This window comes from Anopheles funestus, chromosome 2RL (genome assembly GCF_943734845.2).
Source record: "Anopheles funestus chromosome 2RL, idAnoFuneDA-416_04, whole genome shotgun sequence".
In the NCBI taxonomy this organism is placed as follows: Eukaryota; Metazoa; Arthropoda; class Insecta; order Diptera; family Culicidae; genus Anopheles; species Anopheles funestus.
Genome location: NC_064598.1, coordinates 56,835,111 through 56,855,472, shown reverse-complemented (window position 1 = coordinate 56,855,472; position 20,362 = coordinate 56,835,111). Strand labels below are relative to the sequence as shown.

Below are 20,362 nucleotides of genomic sequence, written 5' to 3'. Positions count from 1 at the left end.
TGTGTGTTATATCGGCATATAAGGTGTTATATACATTGTTAAAAAAAGAAAAAAGTGCTCTCTCTCCTCACGTTTTTCCTATTTACAAGGTTCGTAGGATCGAGTCCTGAACAATTTACAATTTATCGATGGCTACTCGGACTCGGTCGGACTCATCTGCGTCGGAATCGATCGGACCCATTCGGACTCGACCGGACTCGATCGGACTTGACCGCACTTGACCGGACTTGGCCGGTCTTCACCGGACTCGACCGGACTCACCGAAGTCAATTTTGGTTTTTTGTGGGAGTTGGAAACAATTTTCTATACACGGAATCGGAGTGGATCCACGACTCCACTCCGGATTACCCTTCACTATTTCCTATACCAGTGCCGTTTATTGTTGAGCACGCGTGTGTGACCCACATTTGTGACGAATTGTGTTATCTTTTTCCCTCTCTTTCGTTGTATGTAGCGTTTCTTTCATACTACTTTTAAGTTGTGAAACAATATCGAACCCAATTCCGTGAACTAGGTACTACTTTTAATACTACTTTACTTTACTCTTTCGTATTACTTTTAAATTGTGAAAAAATATCGAACCTAGTTCCGTGATCCTACCATGTACAACTGTTCTAACCTAGTTCCTTAAACCTACCAGGTTTTAGATTCCGTTCCTAGTTCCATGAACCTACCATGTACAACTATTCTAACCTAGTTCCGTAAACTTACCAGGTTCAAAATTCCGAACCGAGTTCCATTAACCTACCATGTTCAACAAATATAACCTAGTTCCGTGAGCCTACTAGGTTCGAAATTCCGAACCGGGTTCCGCGAACCTAGCAGGTTCAAAATTTCGAACCCAGTGGTGTTTCAAAATTTTGAACCTAGTTCCGATCGTTCATTGTAAGGAACGGAACGGACCTACCAGGTTCATTCCGGAACGCGCATCACTATTAACCGTAATGTCTACGACCAAATTTACACCCTCAAGTCTACGACCGGCATACCCGGGTTGCCATACATTTTGTATGGCGAACGGAACTTTTTCGTCTTAAAACTGTAATAACTCAGGCTGTATTGAATATTAAAATTTTTAATTTCGTACACAGCTACATACATTAGTTTTCTTTATTTTGGAAAATAATTGGATTTTTTCTGACTTGTTTAATATTGCTTTTTTCAACTTTTTCTAAATGACAACCACGATTTTTCATAGGGAGCTAAGCGAGTTCCACTCGCCATACAAAATGTATGGCATACCCGGGTATGCCGGTCGTAGACTTGAGGGGTATGAAAAGAAAATCACGAAAAAAAATATTTGCGATTAACATAAAAATAAACTAAAAATGCATTCAAAAAGAGGATTAAATTTGCAACAGATACAAAAAAATCAGCAGGTTATCTTTTTTCTGGAAAAAGTTATTGAAGTTTGAAAATGAAAAACATAACCGGGTATGCGGTCGTAGATATTACAGTATTTTCAAAAGCTAAGGGGATTTATAAATCCTTCTATAGGTCCTTCTTAGTGTATGTTATGTTACAGCGTTCAAAAGATTGCGGAACAAATTCAAAAACTACTGGGACAGGTTTAAAAGATTGTGGGACAAAATCAAAAATATCTAGGAACGTGTCAAAAAATCGCGGATACCCTGTATTTTGGCAAACGAGTTGACATCCACTGGAACAAGATTGCTTCAAATTAAAGAAATTATAAATATTTCTTCAGTACCTTTTAAAAAAAAGTTTATTTTCTTTGAGTCACTTTACTAAAACAATTAAAACAAAACCTAAAACAATAATTACAGGTATTTAAAGTACAAGCCAAAAGCAATAAAGCGTTCGTAAAGATGTTTTGTGCCTTGTCCGCTAGAGTATATATCTTTGTTGAAGTAATCTTGATTCACTCTTCGTTAAATGTTCAAGTAAACGATATAAACGCGGTGACAGGTAAAACAATAAAACAACAAACATAAACGAAAATAACGCGATGTGCATTTGTTAAGCTAGGCAACATTAAGCAAAAAATTGGTTATTGTATCGAAAATAAAACCGCAGCTATTCCGGAATTTGTGTGTTGTACGTTATGTTGATACCATTACCTTGCAGTAATGGTACAACAGAGATCTGCGTAGATCTGCAAGATATGTAATCATACTACATCCAAATGCTCATCTATGATTATTTCCCACGGTGAACAAAAATATTATTTCCAATACATGTGCCTAACCGCGTTGCAGTTTATACGAACATAGATTACTGTAATTTGATTATAACATAGAACAAAAATCGACCAAATATGGAAAAGTATGTTCTAAGTGACCTTATTGGAGAAGGCTCTTTCGGAAAGGTGTATAAAGCTGTTGAGAAGTCTTCAGCAACTACAGTTGCTATCAAAATTATAAACAAGGTAAGTGTTTATGTTTTTTCATGCGTTCTTCCAAAGAAGCATTTGTACACTTACATATGTTGTAAATGATGATACAGCCAGACGGCAAGACCGTACTAAGTTAATAAAATAAAATTTTGATAGGTTGGTTTTGGTTGGTAAATACCAACTTGCAATCTGAGCCATGTCAAATAGTTCTTTTGCATTGGTACTTCATGTTATTTATGAAGTAAATGAATTTCAATAATCGTGTACAAATGTACATATTTTCTATTTATATTTACAATAATCTAACTATTTGGAATAATCTTACAGTAGTTGTACATGGTTGTACGAAACGAAAGTTAATATGGAATCATCTGTAATCAATACATCGTACTAATTATTTTACTTTCATTGCAGCGAAACAGATCTGGGCGTGAATTGAAAGGATTGCGAGGAGAATGTGAAATACAACAAAATCTTAAACATCCAAACATTATTCGTATGTTGGATTCTTTCGAAACCAATAACGAAATTATAGTCGTTACCGAGTATGCTAAAACTGATTTGCACAGTTTGCTCCGCGATGGATCGCTAGCAGAACCAAAGACTCAACTTATCACCTTCAATCTTGTTTCTGCATTATACTACCTTCACTCGCATCGTATACTGCATCGGGATTTAAAGCCACAAAATATATTGTTAGATCGTAACATGTGTGCAAAGCTGTGCGATTTTGGATTTGCACGCAATATGACAATAGGTACGCATGTGCTGACATCGATTAAAGGAACTCCGCTGTATATGGCCCCAGAGCTGTTAGAGGCAAAGCCTTACGATCATCACGCCGATCTGTGGTCATTAGGATGCATTATCTATGAAATGCTTGCTGGTGAACCACCATTTAGTTCTTCTTCGATGATACATTTAGTTCGCCTTATTCGCCATCAGTACATCAAATGGCCAAGCTTCCTAACAAGCAATTGTATTTCATTCGTTCAAGGTTTGCTTGAGCGCGATCCTGCTAAGCGTATAAGTTGGAGTAGAATTCTAATCCATCCATTTGTGAAAGGGCATATTGTGACTGTTGACGAGAACGTGCCCCAATTTCCCTTTACACATCCGCTTACGGTCTCGCAATCACGAGATAAAAATAATCAAACCCATAAAAACACGAACAGCGCGGAAAATAAGAGAATGCTACAAAATACATCCTGCGACGAAGAGCTAACAACATCTAAGGACAGCATCAACGTAATATTGCAGAGTGATGTAGAGTATCAAGAAACGGATACCGACGAATGCACGAATAATATAAAAACAGATCATGATGAGTCCTTGATAAATTTAACAAACCTTACTGATCAACAGCATGTCAATAATTTATATGATGTTACTGATGAGCAACAAACAAGAGCCATTTTATTTCTTGAAAATCCTAATCTTGTTGTCAACCGCTTCAATGATAATTTTCCAATGATGCCGCTGTATCGCAATATGCCATTGGCTCCAGTCACCACTGTTAGTGACGGTATAGAGCTTCAGACTTCAAAGGAACAAGTTATGCCTGGATGTGTTGGATCGCAAGGGCTAGAAAAACGAAAATTGAGCCAAAGCATTGATAATTTTTCAATGCGCATCGAATCAGGCATGCAAGCGGCCGCCAATCGAAACCCAGTAACGTGTTCAGTTGTAGCTAAAGAACATCAAAAAGAAAAAGCATTGGAAAAACTCACACCTAGCTTGCTTCCCGGTTGGGATTCTTGTGATGAATCACAAAATCCTCCCATAGAAAACGAAGAATGGCTTGCGTTTCTACAACGTTCCATACAAGAAGTACTGGATGGTGAATTGGAATCGCTGAAACAACAGAATTTCGTATGCATCATCGTCGCACCGTTACGAAATCGACGTGCTAGTGCAAAGGTAGTGGAGAATGTTGCTCATTTGCTCAGCCTGCCATTAGCGATCAACACACCACCCACAATTTTAAGAGATATAATTAATGTGTATGGAGAATTGAAACTAGTGCCGAATTTAGTATACGCTTCGAAACTATTGTGCAACAAGCGATTTTGCGAAGATTCCTCAACAAATGAAAGCCAACCAGGGTTGAGCGGTAATCAATCAATGTGCTCTGAGCGCCAACTTTACACGTTAGACAACGATGAGATAAAAACCCTTATAGCCGTGTACGATCTGATGTGCTATCTGATTCATTTAGGGGACATGTTTTTGAATCAATTTTGCGATGCTATTGAAATTCTTGGCGCAAAAGAACTTTTTGTTAATTTCATTGCCGCTGCTCATGTCAATAATGAGTACGTTCGGTTAGTGTGTTCATTACTAGCGCTTCTCAACTGTGCCTTACGTGAACTTCCGGAGAATGCAGAGATTATCGAACAGATAGTATTTCATGAGAATGTAAATTTATCATCACTGTTAAAACACAATAATCCATTCCTTCGGTAGGTGAATACTATTAATAAGCAATGTAGCTGTAAAGTATAGTTTTTATTTATTGTTTTCTTTAGGCTTCGTACCTGCATGCTGCTTCGGATATTGGCCAGATTCAGTTGTTTGGCTTTGCAAAAACGCTGGACAAACGAAATAAAAGTGCACTTAGAAGAACTTATGATGGACGACAATCAGGATGTTAAAAAGGTAATTGGTTCCGCATTGAAATGTGTCTTTTACTAATTTTTTTTTATTTTATTTCAGGAAGCAAAGAACGCAATCGCAGAATTTAAGTACCTCAGCTGTGTTACTGCAGAAACATGCTGACTGACAATGACTCCTGCACTACTATCGAAAATATCTATACATTTTCTTTTATCGAAAAATTGAATTGAATGAAGCACATTTCTGAAAGATAAAATGGTTGTAAAATTTATGCTATTTTGTTTTTAACTTGATAAATCAGTATAGATTTACATGTTTAACCACTTTTAAGCAACAATATTATCAAAATAAGAGTGGAGCAGTGTTTATACTTCAATTTTATAATTATTTCAATCGTTTAAAACGTTTAAGTTGCATTGCACATAAAACGCATTAAAATCACGAAAATGAGTGTGCAGAAAGATATTACGAAAGCTTATCAACCGAAATAATCAAGTACAAATATTGCAAATAATAGATGCTTTTTCGTTTTTTTGCAAAATAGCTGCAATAATCTGCCGAAACTGAAGCAGTTACCCTACCACAAATACGAAAATTATATATAACTACAAACCTACATTAAGCAAAACAAAATGTGGAGTTATGTATTTTTAGAAATATACTACCAAATCATATAAGTTGGGACTATATATCTGCCCTGCCGCACATTACACACAATCATAATATTGTGTCGTATATCGTATGCCTCCAAAACCGATGATTATGTCCTCCCTTATAATTCCAATTTTGTGTATCGATTTGCTCACTTTTTTACATCAAGCTGTTTGTTCATTTAATAAATTTATTCATGTTACCAATCATCTGTCTTGTGCAATTTCCGTGATGGCATTTGACCATTAACTATTTACAATGAAAATTGTTCGCCACAAAGCCCTTTTATGTAGTTACTACCTGGTGTCGCAAACCTAGCTTTGCATGTAAAAATTTGTAATGAAGGTTTTCCAGTGATCATTTTGTATATAGTCAGTGATACAAATGTGTGGAGATGTTTGTATGAAGCATATTTTGAAAACTCCATTCTCGATTCAAGATCAATCTTTCTCTGCTCCAGACCTCCTGGATAAATTTTTCTGTTCAATTTTTTTTCAACTCACTTCTTTTTTTAGATTAGTTAAACTTTTCAGAAAACGTCGCTCTGGATGTTATGTACGTCGAATTTTCATATGACGGATCATATATACTAAAAGAATTATTTCTACTGTGAAACGATTTGTTTAAATAATATTATATTGGACGCACAACACATCTATACGATAAAAGATAACAAGTATTGATAATCTTTAACACATACTGAATGCAAGTTGAAATGCAAGTTGAAATATTATATTAGACGCACAACACATCTATACGATAAAAGATAACAAGTATTGATAATCTTTAACACATACTGAATGCAAGTTGAAATGTGGTGATTAAATTAGTCATGTAAATAATTACGATTTCACTAATTAATGTGGACAGTATTTATTTCGTTTAATTTTTAACATGTTCACCAGACATACAAATTACTTATTGAATAATAGGATAATGAAGTATAGGGTTTAATTGTCTAATATTGAAGATTAGACATTATATAGGGGCTAGCGAGATGAGTTGAACAACGATGGCCTTATATGTAGACATCTGGTGTATCTACGTCATTACTGATCAAACTAGCCAAAACAGTCACTTTGATGAGGGACGGCTTACTGGCAGTAGCTGGGCTGCTAATAGGAAACATCATGTGCGAAAATCTTTTAGTAGGTCGTTGACCTACTCTACCTCCATTTAGAAGGGACTGATTGCAAATCTCGTAACCTTTCGCTAAATTGTATCGATTTGCTGGGTCAAAAAGTATATTAATCGACACCAAATAATTGTAGCCTATGAATCCTGATAGGGTAACGAATAACAATATGAATTTGTACTAATAGGGTTGCGAAACACTTTGGTATTTCGAAATATAATATAATATAATGGTAATCAGATACCACGATTTAAAATATTTGTCATGTGAGATCTAGCTAAGATCTAGTGATTACAAGAAAGATACCTAAATCTCTAAAATATACAATGGGTTGTAGTAAACTGTTGGAATTGTTGTTGTCAAATAGTTTCTCATCCTATTGGATCTCCAAAAGGACTTTACTCGACCTTTATCTACGGAGAACGAGCATTAGTTACTAAAATCCTCAACTTCATAATGCAGACGAACACCATCACTAGCATTTTTCACCGTGGCGTGGAGCTGTAGGTCGTCTGTACGCTCATTAAGTTATTTTTTTTTTTAATTTCAAGAGACACGGAGATGTCATTTTCATAGTTTGCGATTAACAATTTGAATGCGTATAATTCTTTTAATTAAAATCGCAATTCCGCCGTGTTATCCTGAACATGAATAATACTTTTTATTGTATATAGTAAGAACTGACTGCTTTTCCTAAATGTAAGCCCTTTGGTACAATGGCAGATTCCATAATAATTTTTGCTTGCTTGATCGATGAAGACCTGATCAATCAGCTGTTGTTGTCGATCTCGAATATCGATCCGCTTGTATCGAATTAATTCTTTTGTAATGTGATCGCCGGGGCGGCAGGACCGGGTTCAAATCCCATCCGGACCGTCCCCGCGTAGCAAGGACTGACTATCCGGCTACGTGGTAAAAATATGTCTAGTAAGCCAGAAATGGCCGGCGTTACCTGTTGATCGTTAAAAGCCAAGAAGAGAGAGAGAGAATGTGATTCTCGGATCATCCTTTTAATACCTTTTGACTCTTTTGCAACTTTGAGTATAGATAGGTTATCGTCTTAGAGATATACCGTCTTATAGATATCGATTGTTGTCCACAAATCATTCAACAAGCGTAACACCCAGATTGTGTGATATTGTAGGACAGATTGTCTGTCAAATCTGTATATCAACCTAACTTTTGCAACCTTTTTTTACATTAATACAGTGCCACCAGATTCTATGACCGCACCCCAAATTTCTTGGTATCTTGAAAAGATACGTTATTGGTCACTACGGGAATTTTGTTTGCTATTAAAAACGAATAATTTATTGCATTTTTGAATAATTTTATCGTGCGTGTAGCTCGAGTTATTTCATTTTTCTTTTTGTTATTTTGATCTTCCCGTTTGTATGGCCGCACCTTCAGAAAATAGCTAAAAACGTATATTTAATCTATTGCTATTTTTTTGGTGCATGTTTTACTGTTTTTTAAATATATTGTTGATATTTCCTGCACCTTTAATCACTTGAAAAATTATCTTTGGCATGCGGTTAACCAAATTTTTCAGTATTCGATATCCTAAATACTTCCATGTTTCGGAAACAGCTACTTTTAGCTCATTTACATCACAATCTGTCAGATAATGGTATATGCTCTCCTGACAATTATTTCCCAAACATTTTCTAGCGGGTTGAGATGTGGACTTCATGCTGGTGAATCAATTTTCATGTTGTGAAACCAAGTTGTTGTGGTTATGCTAGTTTAAAAGCTGACGTTATCTTGTTGGAACACAAGAAGTATTATATTTTCGTATCTTTTGTTGGGAGTAGACACATATCATTAGTACTACGTACAAATTACATATATGTTTGACATAAACTATGTAATGATTTTTTTATTTTTCATTTAATCTGCGCGAAGCCTGATTTAATCCATATACGAACTAGTTAATCGACAAACTATTTCCTATCCTTCTTATCTACAAGTTGTACCATAGAAATCTGTTCTGATAAAGCTGTATTTAAAAAAGGCGGATTTCTCATCCGTCTATGTAGCGGATGCGTATCAGAGGTTTAAGCATCGACCCGATCAGAGGATCAGAAGGACAATGAAGGAGCCGTTATAATGACGAGCGCTATGAGTAGTACGATGAGCTCACTATTGTACAGCCAAGACTCCCAGCATTTTTTTCCTTCCTGCTAGGGTTTCACTGGGCTTCCTCGTCGAAGTTCGAACGATACTGACTTATGATACTGGCATGTCACTGTTTGTACACTGTGCTGGAAGCGTCCCGAACCATTTATACTATTTTATCTCGAACTAATTGTTCTTAATTGCCTTTTGCTATAGATTCATCCAGTACATCCAGTATGTGCCTACATTGAACAAGGACCATATTGTTCTCGCTCTGCCCTACCCAACTGACAATTTTTCTTAGTTTGTGTGTTTCGTCCTAGGTGGCGCTCTGCAATATGTTCGTGTCCTAACTAACTAGATCGCTCTGGGTGTCACAGCCGTAAAGACGGTTATAAGGATTTTTGCTCGTTCTTTTTAGATTGATAAAAAATAATACGCTACACTGGCCCTTTGACTATTCCTTTGAATTTTAACACACTTACTCTCTGCGCCGATTAGCGACTTACTATTTTGTGTTTCAAAACATCCAATAAGAGTGAGTTACAGTGTTTTGCAATTTCAATTTAAAACATTCTACTGACTGATTAGTTATTCCATGCTTTTAACTGTGGTATGCTCCCAACAAATGAAAGCATTCGATTAATTAAATTAACTACGAATAAATAAATTTAACTGAATCCAATAAAATAAAATTACAGTAGAACGTCGATTATTCGGGGGCGGATTAACCGGCGGGCGGGTTAACCGTACGCCGAAAATTGACAGCTGTTCAACCGTGGTGAACATTTGTACTGATGTCAGGTTGGTTAAAATTACTGAAATCGTCACCAAACGTATTTTTTTTGCTCGGTTAGAACGGCCTGGCCGTATCAAGACTTATTTTACCACGTAGCAGGATAGTCAGTCCATGCTACGGGGAGACGGTCTGGATGGGATTTGAACCCGGTCCCTGCCGTATCACCAAACGTATATTTGAAATTATTTTATTTTCACCCCGCACCCCGGATAATCGACGTTCTACTGTAATTCCTTTTTTAATTTTCAATAGATCGATTTCAATTCAATCCAATTCGATTTCGGTTTCGATTTCAATCCAAATATTTTTGGACTATTTTATCCATTCTTATTCACTGATGTAAATGCAAATAGAGTAACAAACCAATTTTCACTCACTCTTTCTTGGCTTAACAACCTCTAAGATCATCCCGGGTTAAGGGGGCGGACTTATGGTATATGTGATAAACGGCGCCTTTTCCACACGATAGGACCTGGAATGAAATCCCATCCAGACCGTCCCCCGTAGCAATGACTGACTATAGGTCTACTAAGGCAGAAATGGCAGGCGTGACCTTTGAGGTCGTTAAGCCAAGAAGAAGGTGATGCCGGCCAGAAATGGCAGGCGTGACCTTTGATGTCGTTAAGCTAAGAATAAGAAGGTGATGCGGGTCATTTCTGATTTACTAGACTTAACTTAGTCACTTACTCATTCTTATGGAATAATAATAACTCTTCGTTCTGAGTTGAAACCATACATTCATTTGCACTGGATTAAAGTCATTCACTTACTGTTATTCGCATGTGCACATTTCTAATGCTTAGTGAAATAGATTTACCTTTTAGTTTACCAATAAATTAAACGGTAAGATAGGGAAAATGAGTATACAATAAATCATCCATGTCCATACTCCAAACTTGCTGAATGGGTAAATTAACAATTGCTAATTTTTGAGCACATTGACCAGGTTGGAAACTGAAGGATTTTCCATAATTCAAAATGCATATTTATCGCTTTATATTTGCTAAATAGCTTGGCAGTTTTTTTTAGGACGGCCAGACCGTATGATTTATATTGTCTGAGCTTACTCAATAAACAAATTTATTTGAAAAAATATCAAAGGCACACGGGTTCTTACATACATAAGGGTTATTTTGCATATAGTGTTTGTTCCACGTTTTTCTCTTTCCATTTTTCCTGCTGGACATTCCATTCCAGAAACGACTCCCTTCAACCAACACTCGTTTCCACCTTTTCAGACATTGGTCCTTCCTCATCTTTCGGAAGATAGCACAATAAAGAGAAAGATAACTCTGTCGTGTGCGCCGCTCGCTGTCACCTAGTGTTCTAGATTTTCGCTTTAAATATGGGTCACCGAAGGGGGCAAATCTTGGGGTTCAATGACCGTCACAACATCGTCGTGTTGTAGAGCAACTCTGTTCCCATGTTTGCGGCGCTTATAATGTAGCTATTGTGTTAGTCATACTTATTATTATTTGAACTATGATTGTTAAAGAGGTAGTAGTTATGTATGTATTTTGTTGTTGTTGTTGTTATTTTGCCTTAGTTTCTATACTCAGGGTGCTTTAATAAATTTTCTGGCTTCCTTTTTGGCGATACAAATTGAATTTTTCGTATCAAGTTTTTTTTCAAAATTTGTATGATTTCATCCGAAGATTAATATGCTTTCAACATGTACGGAACTGTTGATAAATTAGAACATCGTACTGTGTGTTATATATATGTTTATTGTATTTTTAATTAAATTGCGTTCGAACTTAACGATTGCAAATGGAACAACAATCGTTTTACGTTTACGAAATGTACCAGGGCATGTGCAATCCGAATCTTTTGTTTGTATGCTAAAATAACTGATAACTAAAATTTTCTTCAAGTTTAAGTTAGCAAATCCAATATTTTTTAGCTAACTATATTATAAACGCATTCGATAAAAAACAACATTACTGAAGCTGATATGGAACCCTTTTTTATATATCGTAAACTCAGGAGAACGTGTCTCACCTTTCAAATTTTAACTTGCGTTTAAGTTGTAATAAATACATTTTGTTGATGCATAAGCAGTGACACGTTGTGTTTGAACAAGATTTGACAAGATTTGAGAGTAGTCTTGCTATTATTTAATAAAAAAAAATAATATAACCAAACTAGTAATTTTAACGTTTGTACGACACCGGGGCATTTATACGCAGTTGATACCGGTTTCGGTGTGATGTAATTGTGTCTTTTAATGTTAATTAAGCACAAGTGATTGCATATATCATAAGCGTTGTAATTTTTCATCAAAATTTGCAACAAGTTCCTATTTAAAATTGGTCTTGTTCTAATAGATTAGATCTGTTAGCTTAATACAATGTAAGTTCCATAAAATGTAAAGTAATGCTTTACTAGTGAAGCATGCAAACATAGCTTCTAAATATTAAATCGTAAAAAAGTACAGTGGCATAAAGTATTGAAATGATACTAAATAATCCAATAAATCAAAACGCCTTGCAACAAAAATCAACGGTTATTCAAAACAAATAAAAAACAGCAATCGTAGTCCTAATTTGAATACTGACCAGCTGATTGGAGAAAGTCTGAACAGAAATTCGTGTGAGTTCATTAACCGAGCGTTACCTAAAGCAAAAGTCTGCACCATCCTCTTACTGAGTCTTACACCCAAACTCACGCCGTCTATCCCTGCCACAAGTACGTTATCATCAGGTCGGTCTTTATATCTCAGACTTGTCTCGATACGTGAGGAGAATGAGGTATGACGAAAAACGAGGTTCACTTCGGTACCGGTCATACTACTGATGACCAGCTTGACCGGCCAGGGTGGTGTTGATCTTTTTGTCTGCCTTTAGGTGTTTACTAGGCATTTGACCAATTTAACGATTGACCAATACGTGATCGCTATTTTCCTTCTTTTTGGGACTTGTTTCTGCATCGTTTAGTTTGTAGGGATTACATGTATTTATTTTTCAGTTTATTCTGCGTACTGTAGATTCCTTCCTGATATTTGGTTACAACACAACAAAAAGTTCAAATATAGAAATGTACATATATTTCCGTTGTTTAATATAATGCTTTTTGTATTATTTATTATAATATACACGTAGTCCATGCGATGTACTATTATAGATGTCTATTATAGATGACTATTATAGATTAATGTTGAATCAACAGTTGCAATATTTTTGAATGGTTGAAAGTTACAAAGTCGACGTTCTTTTCAATATATCACTTCATACAGCCTGGTTCTGGTGACTTTTTGAATGAAAGTATTAACTAAAAATAAAACAAATATTTTAGAGTGTTTCTGAATGCATAATCAATCTTTTTTTAATTTTCCTTCTTTTTGAATTAACGACCTTTTAAGGTCATTTTTGGTTTGGTTTTTGTTTAGTTGGTTTGGAGAAAGGTCATTTCTAGCCCTACTATGCTTAATTTTACCACGTAGGCATCAGAGTCGTGGGAACGGTCTGGATGGGGTTTATACCCGGTCCTATCGTGTGGCTCGCCGCCATGTATCACATATACCAGCGCAATTTTTAAGGCGGTTTCAGGCGCAACTTTTCTAAAACATTTCCAAAAACCGCATGTATCAGGTACCTTGGTGACTATCTGTGTAGTACAGATATACGTGATATACATAAAAATAAATAAATTATAACCATTTTAAACACTGTTGGGTCGACCTACCTTAATCCACAAAGTCTGTGCTTTACAACTCTTCTGATTTACGGCTATTCCGTTCCTCATGATTAAAAAAACTCTTCTGATTTAAGCCTAATCGTCGACTAAATGACTGGACCTTTGATAAATTTGAATGATTTGAACATCTAACCTTATAAAATGGCGGCTACATGAGAAAACTGAAAAGTAGGCAAAACGGTTATTATATTTATCCTGTTCTTTAAAAAGACCATACTTGATTTCGTGATCGACCAATTCAACTTACCAGCTTTAAGGCGAATTTAATAGGTATGTTTTAAAATGAAAATTTAGTCTTCTACAACAAACCACGCAGATATCTTACAAAAATATTTAAGTAGGAAAGCTAAAACAAATAATAGTTAAATGAGCCATCATAATTACTGAAACCGTTTAAGCAAACCCTAATGCCGTATTCGAAAAAATGAGCATTTTGTTGTAAACTAACATGAATCATATGTTGTCAAAAACGTGTATAAGAACAAATTTAAAAAATAGTAGATATATAACAATAGTCTCAATTAGAACAAAATCCAAGAGAAGCTTTACACTTCCGTGAAACTATATAATTTACACCTTTCCTAGTGTTATATCGTTCTGAATCAAACGAAGACACATGGAGTGGGGTTTGTTAGTTCTTCTTTCCAAGCCAGTTGTTTCGAGTGTAACAGAACTCGAAGGAGGAAGTATGTGACATCAAAAGACCGTAAACCGGTAAGTTGTTTATTAGCGGCAATCGAGATACTGGTCGAACACAGAGTAACGCGTTGGCCTAAAGGTTCAATTACCTTTGATAGTGAAAGTCCGAACACTTTGCAATGTGTATGTTTACCATGTCCGCATTCGTATATGAATGTGCAACAGAGTACAAGACACAGCTTGGCAAACTGCTAATCGGTAAATGAAACTAACGAGATAATATACAGGAATACGGAAAAAGATATCTACCACCGCAAGGTATTGGTAGACAGCAGGCTGCTCAACCAGTTGCTACCTGATTTAATTCAATACGGTTATATGTTCATGAGATCGGTTGTTGAACTCTTAGCACACATTTTTGCAGGCATGAACAGTTGGCTGGGCAAACCTGGACAAAAATAGCTTACTGCTTGTACAATATTTTGGATTTTGTGGAACTGATATAAAAATAATTCAATCATAATGTTAGAATGAAACAGAATAAATGTTATTCCAATATCATCATATATAATTATTGTGTACAATTCTGCTGTAAAAAATAAGTAACTTCTAACTTAATTAACGCTGCAATAAACAAGCAAGGTATTAACTACAATTCTTTACTGACTTTACTGACTCAAAAATCGTCATGATTTAAATAATTTGTTGAAATCAGCAAGGTTAAATTTATTTCAAATGTTTATTATTTACAAATATTACTAATATGTTTAATTATTTATGTTTGCAGATGGCAGTACACCATAAAGACCACCTAGTAATATATTTATAAAATGTTTTTTATGGAAGAGATTTTTCTAGGCAATGTATAAAATTCATTAGGCCTATAAACCTCTTTTGCAAATTCCTTTACCTTCATATGTAAGATTAAGCATCATTTTCTTTTGTCGAGTATAAATTTTTCACTTAGTTACAACATATGTTGTAAACATTTTATAACCGAAATATTTCAAGATAAGCTCAAAAACTGATTTCGTGTATCTTAAACAGATAAGTGCATAAATACTTCATAAACTGTTTCGTTATGCGTTTTTATGATTCGAGTAACTGTTTGCTTAAATGGAAACATACTTCAACCAAACAAAATTATGACCACTGTTGTATCCAAAATAGAAATGAAAATTTTATACGAAATGCAGTAAATGGTTTCAAAGTTGTACTTAATGAGGAGATTATTACTGACGGACAAAGCCTATACACTACATTTATTTAATGTGTCTTCATAACATTTTGGTTTGTTAACAATTGAAAACAATAAGTTCGGATGGCAAACTGGATTGGTATTGAAGATATTCACATTGTTTCAAACCAATTATCGTCAGACACGAATCCTGCCCCAAACCAGGCTGGATTATCGGTAGGTTTTTGAATAACCAGTTACCGGTTAGTCAGTTCTGCGTATGTGGGAGCCCGGTCCAACCGAGATTTGAGCGACAGCATGGGCGAAGTTCGTGCCATACTAACTACTACACTATGTACTGGCACACAATTTGTATAATACAGTAACGGTCACTGAAGCGATGTGAAAATATGTAGATATATACACATATTTATGTGTAACAGAAGGCAAAGCTAAAACCTTATACATGACTAGAACAGACATGGATCTTTTAAAACACAATTTGTGCCGTATGATGCGGTACTCATTCGTAAAGAAAGGAGGTCAGTAGAAAAAGTCATTGACCTTTTACAGCCTGTTAAGATGTTAAGATAGTTCACGTACGATATTCTATTTTGTGCAAAATGCTGTATCAAATTAAACTGGGCGTCGGAAAACAATGATCTTAGTAGTTCACTATGGGTGAAGCATTGTGGGAATATTACTAAAATGAGGGCATAATCAAAAATATTATTTTTGTTTGAATTGCATTGATTGTGTAATGTGTTTTTAATAAACTTGTATTGTTGTTTTTCATTTGGATTTGTTATAAAGTGCATAACTTGGAAACATGAAGCGTAAGATGAGTGGTAATAATTATTTAAATAAGCCTAGTTTATTTTAGTAAAATGGTACGAAATATTTCAGCTGGAAAAATAAAAGCATACTGCTTCCGATAACCATAGCAAACCAATAATTATTATATCAAATTACAGTACTGTTTTAAAACCTAGGAATTTAATCTTTACGGTTCCACATGAATAAGCTAATCTGCACTGAACAATCCAAGATTAAATTTGCCGAGTAAGGATATAACAGATGTTTTCAAGTATATGAAAATATAATGTGCTTTTCATAGTCTCCATTAAAATGATGCCATGCTACTGAATGTTAATCTAAAGTTAATCTAAAGTTTTTGTTCTGCGTTTTTTTATTTGTTTTTAATTTCTGAAGAATATTCTGTCCGTCATCAAGAATTATCACATAGGTTTTACTTTGTATATAATTTTTAATAAGGAATGGATATAAATGTTTCATAACAAATGAAAAACATTTTGATCTCCTATAAAACGTTCACAGTTCAATGTACATATGTATCCCTTGATGTAATTTGTCATTAATTTGCCTGGTTTTTATTTATCTTAAATCTGGCTTGATTTTATTAATTTTTTTTTATTTTGACCTTCCGAGACGAAACAATATTAATAGATCTTCAAATAAAGCAGCAACCAACCATTTGTACTAGAGAAAAGTTGATTTACATTGAAATTGAATCATTTATAGGTGAGCTACTTTATAGGCGTCCATTTCGCAGGTCCTGTAAACGACACAAGCTACGTGGTGAGCATACTTCTCAAGACCAAGAAAATGAGGTGGCTCCGATGGTTCAGTTTTTAGGTCAACTGCGGTAAGCGATAACGATGCCAGGAGAGGATCTGGCTTAAATGGATGCTGCTCTGACCATCGTGCAAAGTTATTCCTACTACTGGCTGGAAGAGCAACACCGATGGAAAAACAACCGCACTTGTGCGCCAATAGCTAAGTTGAAACGCATGCTACTATTAAGAAACAAGATATGGTAGGGTGACATCAAAACACTTCAGCCCTCAATGAGAGGTTGGGTGCAAACGCTGAGGGAGGACATTGTTTCGAAAATCAACTTTTCCCATTGAGGAACAACACACACCAGTGCTTGAGGTAGGGAAAGCTAATTGAACCCAGAAATCCAAGTGCCAATGGTGTTGCCGTTGCTGTTGTCATCATCATAGTCGTGATCACAAACGTGATCTTGAGTAGCGACTCCGATAGCTAGTTTGTTTGTGTCGGGTATGGTCCAGGAAGGAAGAACGAATACCATGCCACCCGATCATGCATCTTACCCGTTCGTGTACCGTCGTCAGCATCGTAGACGGATATTATGAAAGTACGGAATCCCGCAATTCGCTGGAGGTAGCTCTTAGATGCTGGCAATGATGACGCGGAAGGGCTGAGACAGTCCTGAAGCTAAGGGTGTGTGGAAAAGTTACATTCGTCCCAGTTTTTCTTCTTTCTTCACCATTTCTCCAGCTTCTACTGTTCTTTGAGTAATCTGACGTAGGTTGCCAAGTAGGTTAGCCGACTTCCTTGAGGGTGGATGGGTAACAGGTAAAACGCGGCAAGCGTAGCCTCTTGTCCAGCGTTGTACGTTACTTCACCCAGAAGAAGGGTTTGCATCCCGGTTCAGATAGATATTACTGGGACGAAGAAAATTATATCATTGTATTATGGTCTGAACTACTTTCTTCGCATGTCTTTACTTTACACGGCAAAAGAGAAAATTGTACAGTGGATTTTATATCCGGTAAGACGGGAACACGCGCTCCAACGCACAAGCCGTTGCAGATTAATGTTGTTGCATTGTAATGGCAGTTCGCTTTGCTGTTCACCTAGACCAAAAATTAAATTCAATCATAAGGAAAAATGTATAAATATAGCTGAGAGATATAAAAAACGACCACAATAAAATGTACTTTTTATAACAATTTGTACAATTAATAATTGTATTATTTTTTATAGTTGCAATAATAATGGCATCTAAATAACGTAAGAATTTTAAATATATATGACCTAGAAGAAGAGAAGATGAGAAAACATGTGTGAATATAAAGTGTATTTCGTTCTTCTAATGGAATAGCACAGGTTCTTCTAATAAAATTAGCATTTTGTTTTTATAACTTCTGTAGTCACGGTTCATTTTATTATTAATTCGACATTTTTTTATTGTTTAATGAGTCTTTTTTGTGCGTTAGTTGTGCACCATCTAATGGTATAGATATAAATTAGAGGCTATATTTCAATACGCTAATGTCAAAGTAATGGTCGTATTCGTTTACGGCGTTTATCGTTAAATGTACGTTTTAAATGTAATTTCAATGAAAGATAGCTCTATTTTGCAAACACGTTTAAATTGGTCTAGAAATGGAATTTGTCATTTTTCAACCAGGTCCGTGGATTAAAATAATGAGTTTTCAAATGATTGGGTCTAGTAATGTGTTAAAACGATATTGTTAAAATTTCAATAAATCGATAATTCATTATATAAACTACGTATATCATAAAACTTAAACCATACCACGCGGTGTATGCGATAGCGACTCCAGGATTACACAGCAGCATCGGGTTTCAAATCTCATACGGAACCGTACCCCTGTACGCGGGACTTACTATACTGCTACGGGTTAATATAGCCGAGGAAAGCCAGAAATGGCAGATCAATACTGTGGAGATTGTAGTCCCACTGTAATAATTATGTACAATTACGTTTTGTACATTACAAAATCCGTTTGTCAAACCGAATAAGAATAATAATGAGTAAGATTGTACAATTTCGAATTTAAGTTTGCACAAGCAACACAACATTGTGGACTAACAAAATCAGAATTAATACCAAACTCGACTTGAAACGAATTGTTTTAATTATCTTCATAACATATTACCGTAAAACATTAATTTATAATTATCTGCATAACATATTACCGTACAACATTAACCAGTAAGAGGGTGATACCCGAAATACACTATTATAGCAGACCAAGGAAATTCGCATATGTCGAATCCCGGTACAATTTCTTTTGCGATTGAAACTTTTAAAGCAAATTACCTTCGTTCCTGGTCATTTATTCTGCGAGTCCGCTTAAATTATCTGTACAGTACAACTGAAACTGTGTGTGTTCACTTTTAGTTAGTCCATATTTTGGGGATTGGTGTCGATCTTGTTGTGAGCGAAGTAAATAGTGTGTAAATTACATGTGTGATCGTTAACGTTAAGAATTGTATGAAATGATTGTCATTGTGTCGAGATTAATGTGGATTCATGTTATTATGCCATTTAAATTTGAATGTTGTTTAAATCTCATCTAAGTGGCATTAAATGCATTCTGACCGAGACTTAAAAAAAAGCATGAAAAACGCCTTTGTTGTAAGTATTAAAATTAAATGTTACCTACTAGTTACAACAGTCATCATTATTCACGTACTGGGGGAAACTAAAAAATGATCGATATGTGAATACAGTAATGTAGATTTATTTTGTTCTTCACAAAATTTCATCAGTACTAACTTGTCTTCTTTTACCTGGTGTCGCTTGATTGGCAACATATTCTCCAATATCATGTTGAGCTTGAATCGCTCAGTTCTTTTTATTGCTGTTCTAAGCTTAATATGTACAATAAACGAAAGCAAAACCAACCATCAGTTGAATGGCGAATGGTTGAGAATGAGAAAGAGAATGAATAATAAGAAAATACATAGAACAATCCATCGGTTCTGACAATCGTGTATAGCCGGTCAGTTTCTCGATAGCCGGCCTTACCGTTGGTACGCTATGCGTTCTCCAAACAGATGTATACAAACTAAGATGCTGTGAGCAAGGGCTTGTACCAGAGCTTTTCAATTTGAAAGTTTGATTAATTGATTAGACTACCAAATTCAGGTGCTGTTTGTAGCAATTATTTGTGTGATTGCAGTGAGCGAATGATTGCCAGTTTCCACTTCACAGCTGAAATAGAAGCATCACGAAGTGTAGCACATTCCGAACATGTATTCTTATACCTATTGGGATAATCGTGCCGGTCTTTTGTAAATAAACCAACTCATCCAATGTAACCTGACATTTCCGATAAGCGTGTAGTGCTGTGTATATTGTGTTGTATTAGTTTGAGCCTTAACGCTGTCATATATACATTTGGTAGTTTAAGCAGATTGATTAAAACAAAACTTCTTTCTGGCATACATATTCAGGTATGTGCATATGTCTCAATGTGCAGGTGTGTGTGTATGAGCGTTTCATGTGGAAGTGTCAGTATGTGCGTGATTAAGAAATGATGTAAACACATCACATACCGTCGTTTGGTCGTATAATAGTGCTCTTTAATCATT

At 35.5% G+C, this 20,362-nt stretch overlaps 2 protein-coding genes across 3 annotated transcripts in view; both read left to right on the top strand.

The window, feature by feature from the left end:
* Positions 1-20,362, top strand: part of LOC125760969 (cytochrome P450 306a1) — a 30,082-nt gene that overhangs the window by 6,629 nt on the left and 3,091 nt on the right. The window contains exon 1 of one of the 2 annotated variants that reach the window (XM_049421629.1): positions 18,080-20,224. The exons of the other annotated variant lie outside the window; for it this stretch is intronic. The gene's annotated coding sequence lies outside the window, so the exon portion shown is untranslated. Of the gene's footprint in view, positions 1-18,079; positions 20,225-20,362 lie in introns of those variants that run through there. 2 annotated transcript variants of the gene reach the window in all.
* LOC125760965 (serine/threonine-protein kinase fused) lies at positions 1,206-11,282 on the top strand. The gene is made up of 4 exons (XM_049421623.1): positions 1,206-2,389; positions 2,771-4,818; positions 4,885-5,014; positions 5,072-11,282. Exons 1-4 carry the CDS (start codon positions 2,279-2,281, stop codon positions 5,132-5,134), a joined length of 2,352 nt encoding a protein of 783 aa, XP_049277580.1. The 5' UTR covers positions 1,206-2,278; the 3' UTR covers positions 5,135-11,282.